The sequence below is a fragment of the Lissotriton helveticus genome, chromosome 8 (genome assembly GCF_964261635.1).
Source record: "Lissotriton helveticus chromosome 8, aLisHel1.1, whole genome shotgun sequence".
NCBI classification, from domain to species: Eukaryota; Metazoa; Chordata; class Amphibia; order Caudata; family Salamandridae; genus Lissotriton; species Lissotriton helveticus.
In genome coordinates this window covers 763,133,012-763,150,662 of record NC_136069.1, presented here as the reverse complement: position 1 = coordinate 763,150,662, position 17,651 = coordinate 763,133,012, and the positions used below count along the sequence as shown (strand labels likewise).

At 41.4% G+C, this 17,651-nt stretch overlaps 1 protein-coding gene across 2 annotated transcripts in view; it reads right to left on the bottom strand.

The window, feature by feature from the left end:
• GPC6 (glypican 6) overlaps window positions 1–14,832 on the bottom strand; it is a 2,597,257-nt gene extending 2,582,425 nt beyond the window's left edge. For both annotated transcript variants that reach the window (XM_078657599.1, XM_078657600.1), the window contains exon 1: window positions 14,693–14,832. In XM_078657599.1, coding sequence (XP_078513725.1) covers window positions 14,693–14,801 — 109 coding nt within the window. In that variant the 5' untranslated portion in view covers window positions 14,802–14,832. The remainder of the gene's footprint in view (window positions 1–14,692) is intronic.
• Between the last annotated feature and the right edge of the window lie 2,819 nt (window positions 14,833–17,651).

Genomic DNA, 17,651 nt, shown 5'->3' with positions numbered 1-17,651 from the left:
TGAATGGCAGTTCTGAAGTCATAGTCTGGGAGTTATCTTTCAAATTTGTGTGGCAATGTGAGATGGATCTAGGCTTTCTGTTTTTTTTTTGTGATATGGGACTTGCTTGAGGTTGATGTGAAATTCAAGTAACTTTGCTCAGCATTTGAGTGTTCAAACATGAAATGCTAATTATAGTGCAGAATTGAGGTACTTGAACTTGTTTGTTCTCATGGGCAACAAAGATTGTTCAGCTTTAAGTAGAGCTCTGTGTCATATGAGTGCAGGTGAATTGTGATGTTGTGCCAACTAGCTGTATGTTTGGTGTTTTCATTCAATGGCATAACATTGGTAGCTGACAGAGCTGATCTTTGGGGAATGTCACAGTTCACTGAGATACATTCTGACCTAGATTAGTTCCTGTGGATAAGTGGGTAGCTGTTGGTCCAGCAGCAAGAGAGTCATATAAAGATGGTTCTATTGAAATACTTGGGTGAAGTTAGAGTGGCTTGATGGTTAACTGCCTCTAATCATGTAGAGACACTACAGAAATGATAAAAGAGAGATTGCTACAAGTGGTGATGAACAGTGTGTCTCCAAACACCTGAGTGTTGGGTACCTATGTGCTGCACATCTGAACCCTGACTGCTAACCGGGGACATGCACATTGGTTTTGATTTGCTTGAATAGTTTGGTTGTGACTGCCTTACCTCAACATATAGTATTGTAATGTTTTGGCAGATACCATTGCATTGATGGTTTCATACAATAAATGTACTTTGGTCTTCAGCTCAGGTCGTCCGGCAGTCCAGAGATCTTTGAGTGACATGGAAGTCTCCAGTTTCCATCCACAGGTCCTATCAGACACCTATTTCAGAGGTATACTATAGATATATATTTTTATTCTCCTTACCATGTCTGGGTCATCAGACATTTGGTATTACCTTCTCCTGACTACTTTTCTATAATTATCATATTAAGTTTCCCAATATCACTCTATTGTAGTTCTAAGATATTTTGAGAATGTGCAAATGGTATCCATTGTGAAAAAAACATGTCAAACAGTGTGAAACACAAATGAAGACACTTTCAAAAGGCTCAGAGAATGTATGTATCCCTCCTGTTTTCAAATGAAAGTCTCATACCTGGGCATGTTCAAATATTTATGTAAAAAGGTTAAATAAATTTGCTGATAAATTGATAGGGCACAATTGTCTTCCTCCTGGTTAGTTTCTTCCAAGACTATCATCAACTGTCAACCCTCTTTCACATATTTTCAGCAACATTGTGCATCTCAACTAATGCAGATGGTTTTCTCTACTCCCTCTTGTCCTACTCAAATAGCTGGTCACAGCCCTCATCCCATTTGTAGCCCCAAAATTGCTGGAAATCACGAACAACTTGTAGGCAACTAGGACCGTATAACTTGACATGAAGTCTGCAGTGGTGACTCATTTCCTGTAAATGTCCCCATACAATCCTACCGACCTAGAGGCCAAACTCACACCAGCCATTTTTTTAAACTCTTCCTAACCATGATTCTAAAATTAGTCTTCATGCTTATGTCTATCCACTTATTAACCTGGACCATTTCCCTTGGAATTTACAACCTTGAATGCACACAAATGTATTAGCAGTAGCGGTTCAGCTTATGGATAAGGTGTGTGGCTTTGTTGTTGAGGCTCCTAGAATAGCATCTAGTTGCTACTCTAAATAGAACTGACATCGACTTTTACTTCATTGACTTACACATAATGGCACTAAAACACAACCCTGAAGTACGTGCCAGAATTGAAGATTGATTGCTACCATGCAACCAATTTTAAAAAGCTGAAATGAGTGTCCAGGACAACCAGCCACCTCTTCACTTCACTTTCATCCTAATCCCCAGGCCCTGGCACCTATCATATTCCTCATCGGGTAAATTGCTTCTAGTAGCCTAAATGAGAATATAGAAATAATGTCGGCTCCCATTAGCTCAGCCCTTGGAAGGTTTGTTTCCAGATTATGCCCAGCATTTCAAAAATCAAACTCATTAAATCAGGCACCCTGCTTACTCACTAGGATTTCCAATGTGGAATTCAAAACTGCTTCAGTATAGCACACTTCTGATTAAGTCAAGCCTCACTCTCAAGCTCAAGTGGAAGCTGTATCCTACAGCTCTGTCACTGGCTACAGGTGATAACTAATGACATTCTCACTTTATCTCTCTTACATTCATTACATTAGTACTGAGAATGGATGGAATTCATCCACATCAGACATCATGAATCACATTCATTGCTGTCTCATGCTGTGGTATATGGCTCACCTACACTTATTCCCACATGTTTTGACAATGTTTTGACAGTTATTAAGCTTTCCATTATGAGACTCAGTGCAATAGCAGTGCAGTAATAGCATATCAATTGTTTTCAAAATTGCGTTATCTATGTGTAGGTCACCCAAAAAAAGGAGAATAATATGCAGAATTTGGTGCTACTGCATGGATTTGGGGCAGATTTAGAAAATATGGCGCAACGCAACACAGCAACCAAAGTTGGCGTGCTGCATTCTGCGTATGCCATATTTACTAACTATGGTCTGACGCTGCTGACTTCCATTGAACTAATCCTTTAAAAGGGTGCCTATTGCCAAGCATAAATGAGCCATGTAGCATGACATTTACATTGGTAGAGTATCCTTCCAGAGCAAAAATCTACAACTATGTTAAATTTAACACATTTCCTTAATTGAATGTATGCTGCACAGTGCAGCACACGTGCAGAGTGTAAAATGTTAGTAGAAATAAATGCATTTCTCCTACTTAGTGCCTGTCTCAAGGAGGCTTTATTTGTTGATGTAATGCAATATCTGACAAGTTTGCATCAAAAACCATTGATGGTAATTGTTAGACCCGGTCCTTTTTGCAGGTTTATCCCCAAACGTTTTGCCTTTTGCCTCCTATTGTTCTGGCCCTGTTTTTGTTGGCCATATGACTCTGGTCACTTTACCACTGCTGATCAGTGCTAAAGTGCATGTACTCTCTGTGTAAATTGTGATTATGATTGGTTATCCATGATTGGCAAATTTGATTTACTGGTAAGTCCCTAGTAAAGTGCACTAGTAGGAATGCAGCGCTGGTTGTTCCACCCACATGAGTAGCCCTGTAAATGTGTCTCATACCTGCCAATGCAGGATCTGCATGCACAGTTTTAAACTGCCCTGTTGACCTCACAAGTGTGCCCACTTGCCAGGCCCTAACATTCCCTTTTCTTATATGTAAGTAACCCCTAAGGTAGGACCAAAGTACCCTCATGGGAAGGGTGCAGTATATGTGAAAGAAAGGACATGTACTGGTGTGTGTTACATGTCCTGATAGTAAAATACTGTGTATTTTGTTTTTCACTATTGAAAGGGTGTCTGTCCCATAGGTAAACATGGGAGCTGCTTTGCTACTTCTTACAAGTTTAACTTTCCAATGGGACAAAATAGAGAAATTAAGTCTAGGCTTTCTGAACTCAGAATTCAATAACACAACTTTTAGTGAAGTTGGTTTTTACATTGTGTGTTTGAAAAATCTATTTTTAGACAGAGGGCATTGTTTTGCTTTACCATGCTGTGTGCCTCTGCCTGTTTGTGTACTCACTGTCAGGTTTTGAAGTGACAGGAGCTGGGGTTGTGCATTCACTGGAGACAGTCACAAAGTGGAATGAGGTGTGTCCTGCTTTTCCGGGGTGACTCATAGCCAGGCTGAACAGACCTTTCTGCATTTAGAGTGGTGAGAGGAGTTTTCACTAGCACCTGAAAAGGCTGTAGTCTCCTCTGGTACAATGCTGACTCCATCCCTGTGGTCAAGCTAGACCAGGGAGGACATAACTGGTTTCTACTGAGCACAGGGACTCTGAAACAAAGACTACAATGAAAAAATGGTGTATAATATTGGACTTAAAACCCAAGGATTTTAGATCACTTCTGGAAGCAAGAGGGTCCTGCAAAAAAGAAGAGCTGTGTGAGGAGCGGTGTCTTCTCTGTTTAAGGGGTGGGTTGGCTAGTAGTTGCTGCTTCTATCTGTTTGCAGAGGAAAAGGACTGACTCTTTTTGCCCTGCTGTGGGTGCTGCTTGAGAAGATATTTTTGCCCTGCTGTGGATGCTGCTTGACAAGGGCTTGTGTGTGCTTGCCTCCTGTTGGAAGACTCAAGGAAATTAAAAACTTCTAAAGATCCTTGATGGGTTGAAACCGAAACCTGTTTCGAAAGAGAGCTGGGAGAGCTGTGTGAGGAGTACTGCCCCTTATTGTGTGTGGACTGGGCTGTTCTTCACCTTTTGACCAAGTAAGCTTGTGGTGAGTGTTTTTCTTAAAGCTTGCATGCTTTGGAAGCTCGCCTGACCAGCATGTTTGGTGAGCACTGGCTATAGGATACTGAAAGCATGTGTGGAAATGAGCGCTTTCTGACCAGCATGTGGAGTGAGCACTTTTCTGTCCCAACAGAAGCAGCTAGCTCCAATATCCCCTGCACTGCGCCTGTGTGGCCTGCGTGCATCCTAAACGAGAAGCGGAAGGCAAAGTGAAATCCTGTTGGTATCTGCATTGTACCTGAGAGAAGGGCTTCTTCCTCCCATCACCGTCCTGTGAAGGATGCCGCAGCAATTCCCGCCCTGCTGCTGGACGTGAGCCGCGAGGCATAAACCAAAAGTGGAGCACAGGAACTCCTCTGGTGTCAATGTGGGAGCAGAAGTGCTGTGCTCTAAACATTTAGGGTGATACTGGATGTTATCTTGAAATATTTGGTGAGCATGTGTTTTATTCATCACATCCTTCATATGTATATGATCATACTTCATGATGAGGTGTTTTATTTACAACAGGCTGCACATGTGTGATGTTAGCTGGTGACTTATGTGGGCTTACTCTAACCCCACTTGTATTTTATGCCCTGGTGTCACGATGTATTTCGTTTTAGGCCTTGTAATGATAGGATAAGGAGTATCATTTTAGGAACCGCCTATTATATATAATGGTATTTTTTATAACATGTGCAATCTGTAAGTATTTACTTTATTGCACTGACTGTGCTGTTATGTCAATTTGCTAGTTGGCAAAGTGATTTATGTGATTGTGGTCTACGTTTTTTAAACATTTTAAGAGATATTTTTATATAATCCTGTGTGGAGTCTCTTTTGTGATGTGTTTAGTGTGTCAGTGGTCTGTGTGTTGCACAAACGCTTTACACATTGCATCTGGGATAAGCCTCACAGCTCTGCCAAGCTACCAAGGGGATGAGCAAGGGTTAGTTTTGGTGTGCAACACCCTTACCCTGACTAGAGTGGTGAGTTCTGCCTGGCTTAGGAGTATACCCTAGCCAACCAGAAACCTATTTCTAACAGTAATGTTGGAGCTTACAAGTACCACCCATGGAATGCCCATGGAAGGCCCTCCTGCCGCTAATTAGTGCAAAGCACTATGGAAGATATTTATGAGCCCCTTGTAGCGCCTGAGCATCACTGTTTGTGATGCTCCAGCTGTGCAAACCTTGAATTCATATCTAAAAGGCAACACAAAGCGACTCTATGTGGCTCTGAATGGCCTCATAGATATGTAGTTAGGCAAGGCAGAGCTCATTGCAGCGTTGCCTTATTCTGCGCTCTGGAGGCATTCCATGGGAGTTGCAGTGGGTGTTCCCATACAAAACCCATGGATTTTGACACTTACCCAGATTGACAAAACCTTGTAAACCTGGGGATGCTCCAAAACCTTATGCCTACCAAGGTGATGCGTAACAAGGAGAAATAACCTAATTTCTCCGTAATTATTCCTCTTTTCATGTGTGCTTTATTCTGCAGCACACATGGAAAAAGGAAAACGCCACTCAAAATTGTTTTAGTGAAGGAAGGGGCCCCTTCCTGCACAAAAACAGTCCTGCAGACAATGCAGGCACCCATACACCATGGTGCAAGGGTGCCTGCATTGGCACTAGGCTGCAGAAACTGCACAAGCACAGGGGGGGAAGGATAGGAATGCACCATTTTGGATAAATAGGGTGTATTCCTGCCCTTCACATTGGCATCGGGCCGCACAGCAATGTGCCTTGCTGCACTGCCCTACGCCACATCCCAATGAATAAGGGCCTATTTGTGCTGTTTTATAAGCAACTCTACAGGGCAAAAAAGTTTATACTTTATCAAGTCTTTGGATCACTTTTTGATCCCATTTTAGTGAACAACAAATCCATAAAGTAACACAAAAATCAGCAAGCAGCATTTGCCAGAAGACAATGTTTGGAGCATCCATGTCAAAGATACTAAACTCTCATCCTGTTGTTATATGTGATTAATCCATCACGTTATAATCTATAGCTGTACCTTAAGAAACACTTATGAGGGAAAGAGCTCTGATCATAAACAGACCTGGAATAGAATACATAACCAAATCATATGCAATATCCGCCTTTTAAAATTCTATGGTTTCCTGATGTGTTTTCCAGTCATTTAGTTACATCAGGCTAAGGTTCCAAACACAAAATCATGTACCAACACATGGAATACAAATTGTGAAGCCCTGCACGTGTTCTTGTAAATTAATTTACAAAGCATCAATTTTGTTTCTTGATAGAGACCATTAGCTTTTTGCACATAAAAAAAGAAAACATGTAATTTCATGAATTTTCATATATGTATGTCATCCATACGTTTAGAAATGAGCTGGTTTGATGAATTTTCTGAATCAAACTGTGCCAGATGAGTAGCTGACCATGTCTTTACCTTTAAAATATTACACTTTTTAAATGGAGGACCTACAAAATCTGAGATATCGGATATGGAACCTAGTAGAAAAAGGAATGGATTTTCGCTCAATCTGAGTTGAAAATCTATTAGAAAGGAAAACTTTCCTTTCTTGAGTCCCCTCACTCACCAGGGTTTCCCCACGGTGACATGCTTCATCATAGGGGCCATCTCAATCCACTGCGGACTGAGGCGTGCTACGACTTGCGACAATACATAGGAGCACTGTATAGTGAGGAGCTATGTGTAGTGCAGAGGTGTTGTGGAGTGGAGTGAGTTAAAAGTACCTAACTAGTGGGAGAAATAACTTTATTCTGGCTCCTAGTTGGTATATTAAAAATGGGGTGAGTTTCTAGGGGCCTATCTATAATGACTTAGGGGTCCTAGTGAACATCAACATGTTTCGAGCTTCCCCAATGCTCTTCTTCAGAACATACTGAGGGTCCAGCCCTGTGTGTACCACTCCGATGGTGAACTAAAAGTGAGGTAAAGTGAAATACAAAAATGCTGCAAAAATAAGCTAGCGTTAATAATACATACGACACGTATTAGTCACGTTGTATCTGAAAAGTAAAGAAGAACATTGTTATCAATAACAGCCCCCCAGATTAGGGTAGATGAGTTTAAACCACACTCCCATGTTGCTCTTCATAGTGTGTGTGCCTAAATGCTGCTTTCTCGTGTCTCGCCTTGCTGAGCTACTACGAAAAACACACTGCTTGCTAATAATGCCAGAACCTAGCTGAAATACAAAGCACAGCTATTCCAGTGTGTAGTATATATTAAAATATATTAAAAACGAGTGCACCTTGTGACTGTGCAGTGGACATAACAAACAATAAACCAAACAACATATAACACAGAAAAACATACTTTTTCAAAGACAATGCTGTGCCTCATGGTCTTAGAGGGATTGAGAGGGTACAGAATCAAACTCTGAAAAACGGAGGACAAAAGTGTGGTCAAGTGCCTTTTACTGAAGGAGCTCTGTTTGGGGGAGAAAAACCGGTAGCACTGGGGGAAGTACCTCAGTCCGCCCGGATTTCGATCGTAACCAGGAAAAGAAGGTGACTTACTTGAAAGATTCTCCTCTCGGCCAGTGTACCTGTATGTGTCGATCAAGACTGCATCTTGGCGAGTCTCACTCGGGTGCTGGTATTTGTAGGAAGTGTTTCCACTCAGTCATGCAGGGAAGACTAGAGCGGGAACCTTCACAAGATGGCAGCCGTTTTTGGCTAATGTAGTGGCCCTATTGTCCAGTGTCAATCATGACTTGCGCCTGATGTGCGTTAACTGGCATTCGTGAGGAAACACTTAACAAACATGTGATCCTAACATACACAGAGAGACTTGTAATATATTGTCTGTGGGACTCTGCTCGCTTAAAAGTGAACGCAGTGTGATGTTGTTAAAGGCTAAAGTTAAAGCCTCCCTATGGTTTCGCTGGTTACCTCATTGGTTTTAAAATGGCGGCAATATTGAGGAATAGATATAATGTCCCTCATTGGTGGTGTAACTACCTCTAATTGCCGTCTATAGAGTGATCATGTTACATAGCTATGTGGTTGGTAAACTAAAAAATTGCATCATATATTAGTGTTCCTACCATGATGTGGAGTTAGAAAACCAGTCTTTATTACACCACATTCCTGGTGTTTAATTAGACTTGGGATATCGCTTCCTAATTGTTCCTGCAGTGATTCTCCTCCAGTATGGGTATGAAAATAAAGGAGTAAATAAAGTGCCAAAGCTTGTGTGCTTTGTGTACTTTTCTGGGGTATAATTAGATACAGTGTGTGTTGTCGATTCAATAAGTCTTTATTTCGATTCACATAAATCATGAAAGATATTTACATTTAAAATATTAAGCATTCCATTTCCATAGTAGTAAAAAGCTGACCCAATAGAAAGGTAAATCCACAAGTTATTCCATCCCTATATACAAATATTATACATAAATAAATCTAAAACATAGTAAAAGACTTCAATAAAATCCCAAGCCAAATTACAGTGGATACCACAGGCTGATAGTGACTAAGTTAAACATTTAAAAGACCAGGTAATAACAATAGAAAAGACAGTTTAACTCAGGCTCAACTTATGAGCACGGGTTGCCCACATCCAGTGTAAAAATGTGGCGACCGCAATTACAATTGATTCTGGTCTATCCGTTTTTTGGATCCTAAGTGCTTCATTACCAGTATTAATGCCCTTAGACATGCAGATGTGTTTCAACCACTTGTGCCTCGGTTTTTTATACACTGGGCAGATGAATAAAATATGCGCTATAGATTCAATCTGGGTCGGGCAAAATGGACATTTTGTCTTAATCTTAGACCACCATTTACCAGTAAATGAGTTAACTGGGAGAGTACCCACCCTAAATTGGTGGTACCGATTCCTATCACTGAAAACCGTGATAAAACCCCAGTACCATTCATAAAGGGTAACATGTTTGGTCTCCAAAAAATCTCTTGTTAAGGAAGGCCTAGTTAAGGACATAAAGCGTTTCATGGTAACCATATTCCAGTATATCTCCTTATGTGTGTGTTATCAGTATGTGAGAAATTCAGTTGAACCTTGGAATATTTGAGCCATCACTGGTATCATTTAGTAAATTGGCCCCATGGGATGTTATCATTTAGACCTTGGCTGTCGGAGCGTAACTTAAACACCCAGCGTGGCTCTTTTTCAAGGAGTCTGTGTTCTAGATTATCATTATTTTTAATGTGTTCCAAGACCACCCACCTCATATCATTTGGTGTATGTTGTTTTTCAATGAAGTGTGACGTCATTTTAGTTGTGGCCCTCTTGCACCTGATGTTACTGCGGTGTTCTACTATTCGGGTGCTGTCTTTTCGGGTAGTCATCCCTACATAGTGGAGGTTGCAGGTACAGGTAATCAGGTATACAACACCTGTAGTGCTGCAATTGGTGAAATTGCGTAGTTCCCAGGTCATTTGGTTATTGAATTCCACTTTTTTGGTGACTGTGGTTGAGTGGCATACACTGGTAGTGTACATTTGGTAAGGCTTCTAAAGTCCTTGGAGCCCCATTTGTTTTTGCCATATCTTTAGGGAGTGTGTGAATAATGTCTCAGGTTTTTTCCTTTTTTGTGGCTAAACATAGGCCTAGGTATGTCTAGATTGCCACTGTTTAGTGTTTGCCAATGTTTGTTGACTATTTTAGTCACCTTGTCTGATGCAATGTTGAAAGTAGTTATGCAAATAGGTCTTTTTTCTTATGCAGTTGGTTGTCTGGGTTCAAGGAGCGCTTCTCTGTAGTTATTAGAGGCACGTTTTCTAGCTTTTGATACTAGATGTTTTGGATAACTTCTTGCTATCAGTTTTTTTGAAAGGTCTTTAGCTTGAGTGTTATAGTCTTCCCTTTCAGTGCAATTTCGTCTCAGTCACAAGAATTGTCCGAGAGGCAGATTGTCTTTCAATTGCCTTGGGTGAAAGCTGTCGTAGATTAAGAGGCAGTTCCTGGCTGTTGGTTTAAAATGGGTGGTTGTTGTCAAGGTGCCATAGTTGGCCTTGATGTCTAGGTCCAGAAAAAACAGTTGAGACCTACTTATTGTGGAAGTGAATTTTAGGAAAGGGTCTTGGAGGTTAAGCCAGTTGATTAAATATGTGGCTTCCGACTCATTGCCTTCCCAGATCAAAAGTATATTGTCAATGTAACGTTACCTTAGTTGGAGGTGTTTGATGTGTGGGTTCGAGTTGTGTAGTATTGTTTGTTTCTCTAGGTGATGGACATAGAGTCCTGCTACACTCGGCGCAAAAGTGCTCCACATACTGGTACTGTGCTGTTGGCGGAACAGTGTGTTTTCAAACTTGAAGTAATTCTCAGTCAAAGCCATCCGGCAGCATTCAAGGACTACATGTCTGGGTGTGTGGTAACACTATGGATTTTCAAATAGTATTTCCTCCAGAATCTCCAATGTCTCTTTGTGCGGTAGACTTGTGTAAAGGCTTTCCACGTCTAAGCCTATCAGGATGGTGGTTGTCGGATCGAATTGTAAGTCTTGGAGAAGGCACAGGACTGCTTTAGTGTCCATTAGGTACGTACTAGTACCTTGTATAAGGGGCCGTAGAAATGCGTCGGCAAATTTAGAGAGGGGTTCTAGTATAGAACCGATCCCCGACACTAATGGTCTCCCTGGTGGGTTGTCCAATGAATTGTGGATTTTTGGGATGGTATAAAAATATGGGATAGTAGAGTTGGTATTGTCCAAAAAATCAGCTTCTTTCTTTGTTATCCAGTTGTTGGCTATGGATTCTTCCACCAGTTAGGCAATTTTAATTCGTAAACGTTCCGTGGGGTCTTCCTTAATCTTGATGTAGTTTCTTTCGTCAGCCAGTAGTTGTAGGCAAACCTCCCGATATGCTGTGGTGTTTTGTAGTACTATGGCACTGCCTTTGTCTGCCGGTTTTATGGTTATTTTTTTCTCATCTGCCAGTATTTGTATGGCATCCTGGTCTGTTTCTGCCACATCCTTCAGGACTGCTTTTTTGAAAGCTAGTAATTCCACGGGGAGACTGGCTGGTGGTGGTGTGAAATAGGATTTCTTATGAAGGCCAGTGTCACTTTCCTGGGTTGTGTTTGGTGGTTTGCCTTTGAAAAAGACCTGCAATTTTATTTTTCGAATGAACTCATTAAGTTTGTAGCAGAGTCTGAATTTGTCCATATTAGATGTGGGTACAAAACCAAGTCCCTTTTCCAGGACTGATTTCTATGTATGAGTCAGAATAGTGTGTGATAGGTTTACTACTAGACTGGTTGGTTGCTGGTTGCTGGTTGATGGGAGATTTTGTGGGCCCATGCTCCTGGTGTGGCTCCTCGAGGTCTCATGGGGTTGTGCCCATTGCACTTGTTGACTTCTTCTGGTTTTTCCTCTTTGGGCCCCTTGACTGGGTCTGTGGCTCATGTGATTGTACTTGGTCCAAGTAAGCGTGTGGTTGCTGTTGGTATGCATGTAGATGGAATGGCGGTGGGCCATGGAAAAGCGGTTGTGGTCCACCATATGGTGGTGGTCCTTGGTAGGGGGCCATCTGAAGTTTTGTCCCCCTTGGTTTCTGAACCGTCCTCAGCGCAGTCGTCTGGTCCTGTTCCTGTTATTGTGGTTGTAACCAGTATCTGAGTGGTCTGAGCCTGTGTCTGATCCGTTACTATCGGTGTTGTAACCCTGGTTTCTTCCTGATGGTACATAGTCCTCCCTCATGTATGGGTAGATTTTTTCATGTGAGAAGATTTTCTGGTCTTTTTGAAGTTTTGTATATTTGGTGCCAAAAACAGTGGCCATCTTGTCAAAGTTCCTGCTCTAGTCTTCCCTGCATGACTGAGCGGAAACACTTCCTACAAATAACAGCACTCAAGTGAGACTCGCCAAGATGCGGGCTCGAGGGACACAGACAGGTACAATGGCCGAGAGTAGAATCTATCAAGTAAGACACCTTCTTTTCTAGGTTACAATCGAAATCCGGGCGGACTAAGGTACTTCCCACAGTGCAACCGGTTTTTGTCCCCCAAACGGAGCTCCTTCGGTAAAAGGCATTTGACCACGCTTTTGTCCTCTGTTTTTCGGAGTTTGAGTCGGAACCCTCTCAACCCCTCTAAGACCATGAGGCACAGCATTGTCTTTTATAAAGTATGTTTTTCTGTGTTATATGTCGTATGGTGTATTGTCTGTTATGCCCACGGCACAGTCACGAGGTGCACCTGTTTTTAATATATTTTAATATATACTACGCACTGGAATAGCAGCGCTTTGTATTTCAGCTAGGTTCTGGCATTATTAGCAAGCAGTGTGTTTTTCTTGGTAGCTCAGCATGGCGAGACACGAGAAAGCAGCATTTAGGCACACACCTATGAGGAGCAACATGGGAGTGCAGTTTAAACTCACCTACCCCAATCTTGGAGGGCTGTTATTGATAACAATGTACTTTTTTCTTTTTTTCAGATACTACGTGACTAATATGTGTCGTATGTATTATTAACGCTTGCTTATTTTTGCAGCGTTTTTGTATTTTACTTTACCTCACTTTTAGGTCACCATCGGAGTGGTACACAGAGGGCTGGACCCTGTGTATGTCCTGAAGAAGAGCATTGGGGAAGCTCGAAACATGTTGACGTTCACTAGGACTCCTAACTCATTATAGATAGGCCCCTAGAAACTCACCCTGTTTTTAATACACCAACTAGGAGCCAGAATAAAGTTATTTCGTCCAATAGTTAGGTACTTTTAACTAACTCCACTCCACAACACCACTGCACTACACATAGCTCCTCACTATACAGTGCTCCTACGTAAAGTCGCAAGTCATGGCATGCCTCAATCCGCAGTGATTGTTATGGACCCTATAATGAAGCATGTCACCGTAGGGAAACCCTGGTGAGTGAGAGGACTCAAGAAAGGAAATTTTTCCTTTCTAATAGATTTTCAACTCAGATTGAGTGAAAATCCATTCCTTTTTCTGCTAGGTTCCTTATCCGACATCTCGGATTTTGTAGGTCTACTATTGCATTAGGAGGGTGGACCTAGCATTACCCTCTGCCTCCCCCCGTTTTTGACTTTTTAAATAGAACCATCTCATATAGCTGCTTGCTATATTTTTTATCATTGATTTTCATTAATAGAAAGCCTGTCACGCACCCAAGCACACACCGATTACATGTTCAATCACATAATTGCATTAGTTTATGAAACATAGGTAAATGCTATGCTGACTACATGAATATATCTTTAATGAACATTTTAAAATACACCACCTAATCAATCCTTTTGCAAAATCATTAATAAGACATGCTCGTTTCTGGTCAAATGCGCCAACATGGCATGTGAACAAACATTGTGTACTAAAAAGCCATTGATTAATAAACAGACTGCACCTTGACTCCTTCCAATACCCGATTTTAAATGGTGAGATATTATTTTTTTTCTAATTCATTCATACTCAACTATGCAGTACAACCAATGCAAATCATGGAATCCGTTTCTTGAAAAGATTTAAACGTGGCCCAGATGATAAAAGGCAAATAATATAAAATAATGCAGTTTTACACTGTATTTGTAGGATTGCCTGGTAAGACATGAGCGTTTCGCTTTTCAACTTAAGCATCAAACTAGTCTAGATCTTACACAAATGTTTAGGAAAAGACACTTATAGAGATCCACTAGAACACTTTTGCACATTTAATTAGGAACACTCTTGAAATAGTATTTACAATTGCCCGTCATCTTTCAAATTCTACGTAGGCCCTCATTAGGAGTCAGATGGAGTGGAATTACATCCTGGAATTCCGCTCCGTCTAATTCCAAATGGGTCAGCTTTTCCACACCCAGTTCTTCCACATGGTAAAATCACATCAGACTTTGACTGTCGCACTAGCCAATCCTTGTTCCTCTTCCCTATTTTCCACCCCACCTCACTCCACACCTCACATCCCAGCAAGTGATAAATCTATGCTTCAGACCCCACAGGGCTGGCATTTCCAAGTGTGTTCACATTTGGAGAAAAATACTGTCACATAGGGTAATTTCCGATCCAATAGGGTTTAACTTGTAATCACACAGTACCTGGGCACATATTCACATGGTAGTTGTAAAACTGTATGCAATTGTACAATGCCTGCACTATAATGCAACTCAGAATAAAGGTCAAAATCTACAGCATGGCCCTGGCTCAGTTCTTTCTGACAAAGCACTTACAATACATAAATGAATGAAAAGCTAGTACAACTGACATCCTACAAATTGCAGCTTCTTATCAAGCAATGGACATCACACTGAAATTATCTAGCAACTGACACATTGCAAAGTTCAACTATTAAAAAATGACAATCAACTTATAAACGCCAAATTCTACAAAGGCAAGGAAAATGGGCTCCATTTAAAATATAGGCTCTTCAGAAAAAAGTGTTGGGCTGTTTAAGGAGTTTTTTCACATACCATCAAACTTCTTGTGTCTGGATACAAAAGTGGTGCGCACAAAATGACTGGTTTCTTCCACCATTTTTTCAAACTCGATCTTGCTCTGCTGGCTCAGCTTGTCCTCCATTTCCGTGGTGCAGCAGGTATATTCCTGGGGACAGATACGTAAATGTTCCCCTGTAACCATAAATAAAGAAATCACATTATTATGGTTTAGAACCTTTCTATTTGCTTGTTTACCAAATTTATAGTAGCAAAATCATCTTAAGATAATTCATGGTCCTATATATAGAGATTTATAGACACTTAAGTGCACAAAAAGTTCTCCAGGCACCACTCTGAGATCTTTGTTAACAAAATACGGGTCTGTAGATATTTAAACACATACAGATCTGTTTGCGATGGCATTTTTAAGTACTTAAAGTAGCACTCCTGTAGTACGGTGTTATGGACTCATATATACCTTAGAGAACTGGCCCCAAAACAACTAAAATGTGAAAAAAATTGGAATAGTCAATAACAATTAGTAGAAATAGAAAGGACTATGACCTCTTTCCACTTATACTAATAGGAGGCTGGATATTTGAAAGTCGATTCACAAAGGCATGTAAAGTATGTAAAAGAGTACTCCTGTAATACTATTTGTTGTAATCATAAACAGCTTTATGAATTGGCCCAAATTAGGACACCAAACATCTGCTTGAATGTTATATTTTTATAACATGTTTTTGTGTAGTGATGAACAAGAGAGAGAGATTGCAGAGATGGACACAGAAAATGTTAGGAAAACCTGTACGTTGGGGGTCAGTTACAAACTGTTTCCATGTCATTTCCCACTCTAGAAACAAAAACAGCTACTCCACATTCCTATAAATTACATATTGATAACTTTCCATTAAATGTATTGGAATCAGTCAATAAAATAAATGTCAGCTTTATTAGGGTTCTGTTGTCTTACGGAAGGGGAAGCAGGTGCTTGAGCACCCATTCTCTAATACGGATATCCCTGGTGCACATTTAGCATTGGTACTATCACAAGAGGGCATTCCTTCATTTGCATGGGGGATGTGGTCCACGCAAGTAAGGAAAACACTTTGCCCAGGCACCTGCACCATATTAAGGACATGGGTACAGAGGCAAATAGGCGGTCAGAAGGTACACTGACTGTGCATCACAAAGAGGTATTGCACTGTCAGTGCAACCCATGAGGGCGCCCCACTGGTGGGGCCTAACTCAGAGGGTCCCATAGACCCCTGAGACATACCCCTGCAGGTGGGTGCAGTTTGCACCCACCTGTGGGGAACATCCTTTACGACGCGGATGTTACCCCGCGCTACCATTACGACGCGTCTCTTACAACGCAAGTCGTAAACACGACTTGCGCTGGAGGGCGCTCAAGGACAAGGAATAGTTAATTTACTATTCCAACACCTTCCCTACTATCCACGGGGACTGGTGTTGGAAAAGTAAATTAAACTATTCCTAAGTCCGCACCCTACAGCGCAAGTCGTGGTAACGACTTGCGTTGTAAAACACGCGTTGTAACGGTACGCGTGGTAATAGCCCACGTCGTACCGTCATACATCCCCACCTGTAGGAGGATCCTTGTTTCTCCTATGAAATGCAGGCGGGTGCCACTTTCACAGTGAAAGGCAGAGTGGCTTCTTCAAGCAGGTGTTCCATCTGTCACTAAGGCGCTTTCCTAAGGGTAGTGTGAGTTCACTGCTGATCTGGAAGCAATGCATTTATCGTCACAGGACCCACTGTCCCTCCTTGCACCAGTGCACCTGTTTAAAGCCACTCCATGGCACAAACAGAAATTGTGTGCTCAGTGCATAATACTGTCCCTTGAGGTCATTTCCTAAGGATTGCATGGGCACTCGCAAGGCGCTGCACAGTTTCCACTGCACCCACATCCTTTGATAATGGTAACTAAATCAGACCAATGCTTTGCATTACTTTTTGTTATACGAGCTCCAACGTTTAACCTTGGTAAATAACACCATTTGTGTGTAGTGACAAATGAAATGGCGTAGATTAGTTTGTATTGCTAAGGCCAGCCCCTGAGAAGTAAGGGCGAATGATCCACTCGATTTCGAATTCTAACTGAAATGAGCCACATGGAATCTTCTCAATGCTCATGAGTGGGCAGCAGATCAAACCTTCCAGAGCAACGGGGCTGGATTAGACACTTTGACATAGCGCCTGGAAACTGTGCACTGGCTGGGTGTGAAAATTATATTTGCAAGGAATAACCAATGTAAAAATTACATTTTCACTAACTTTGTGCAGATATCATGTTTGCACCAGCTGTATGGTGCAAAATGTTACTTGTGAAAAAACTGCTAAATTTAGGCTTTGTACCTTTTTACAATCTTGCTCAAACAGTTCAATGGACATTTTTACAGACAAACCTAGGGCTGAATCATAAAATCTTTCTCCCAATATTAGCACAGATCAGAAAAAGTGCATTTTAAGTGTCCATTTATTCGCAAAGAGAAATAAATATATGTGCTTATAATGCTCTGATTTCACTCAGTTTACATCTAAATATATTTTTTGCTCAGGGGAAGCCAGCAGGCTGTTCAGTTTCACATGCCAGGCCTTCCCTCTCCTGGGACAGAGAGGTCCTCTCTGTTGTGAATCCCATACTCCACTGCTCATGAACTGTGTGAGGCTTAGAGTACAGATTAAATTACCATCCCTAACCTAGAGGTGGAAAATGGAGGAAAAATAAAGCTAAGCTTTGTCTTGTGCAGGCAGGTTAAGGTTCTTACATATATGTGGGCTCCCATGGGCGATGTGGCTGTGTGGGGAATTCAGCTAATATCAACATACCCTCATTACAATGCCCACATGGCTCGTTATAGCCAAAGCAAAAAGAAGAATAGGAAAGCCTCTGCTTCTCTAATATGCCCAGGGGGCTGGTCTGTCACTGCATCTTTAATTTCTACCCAGCACTCCTTCAATTTCTCTC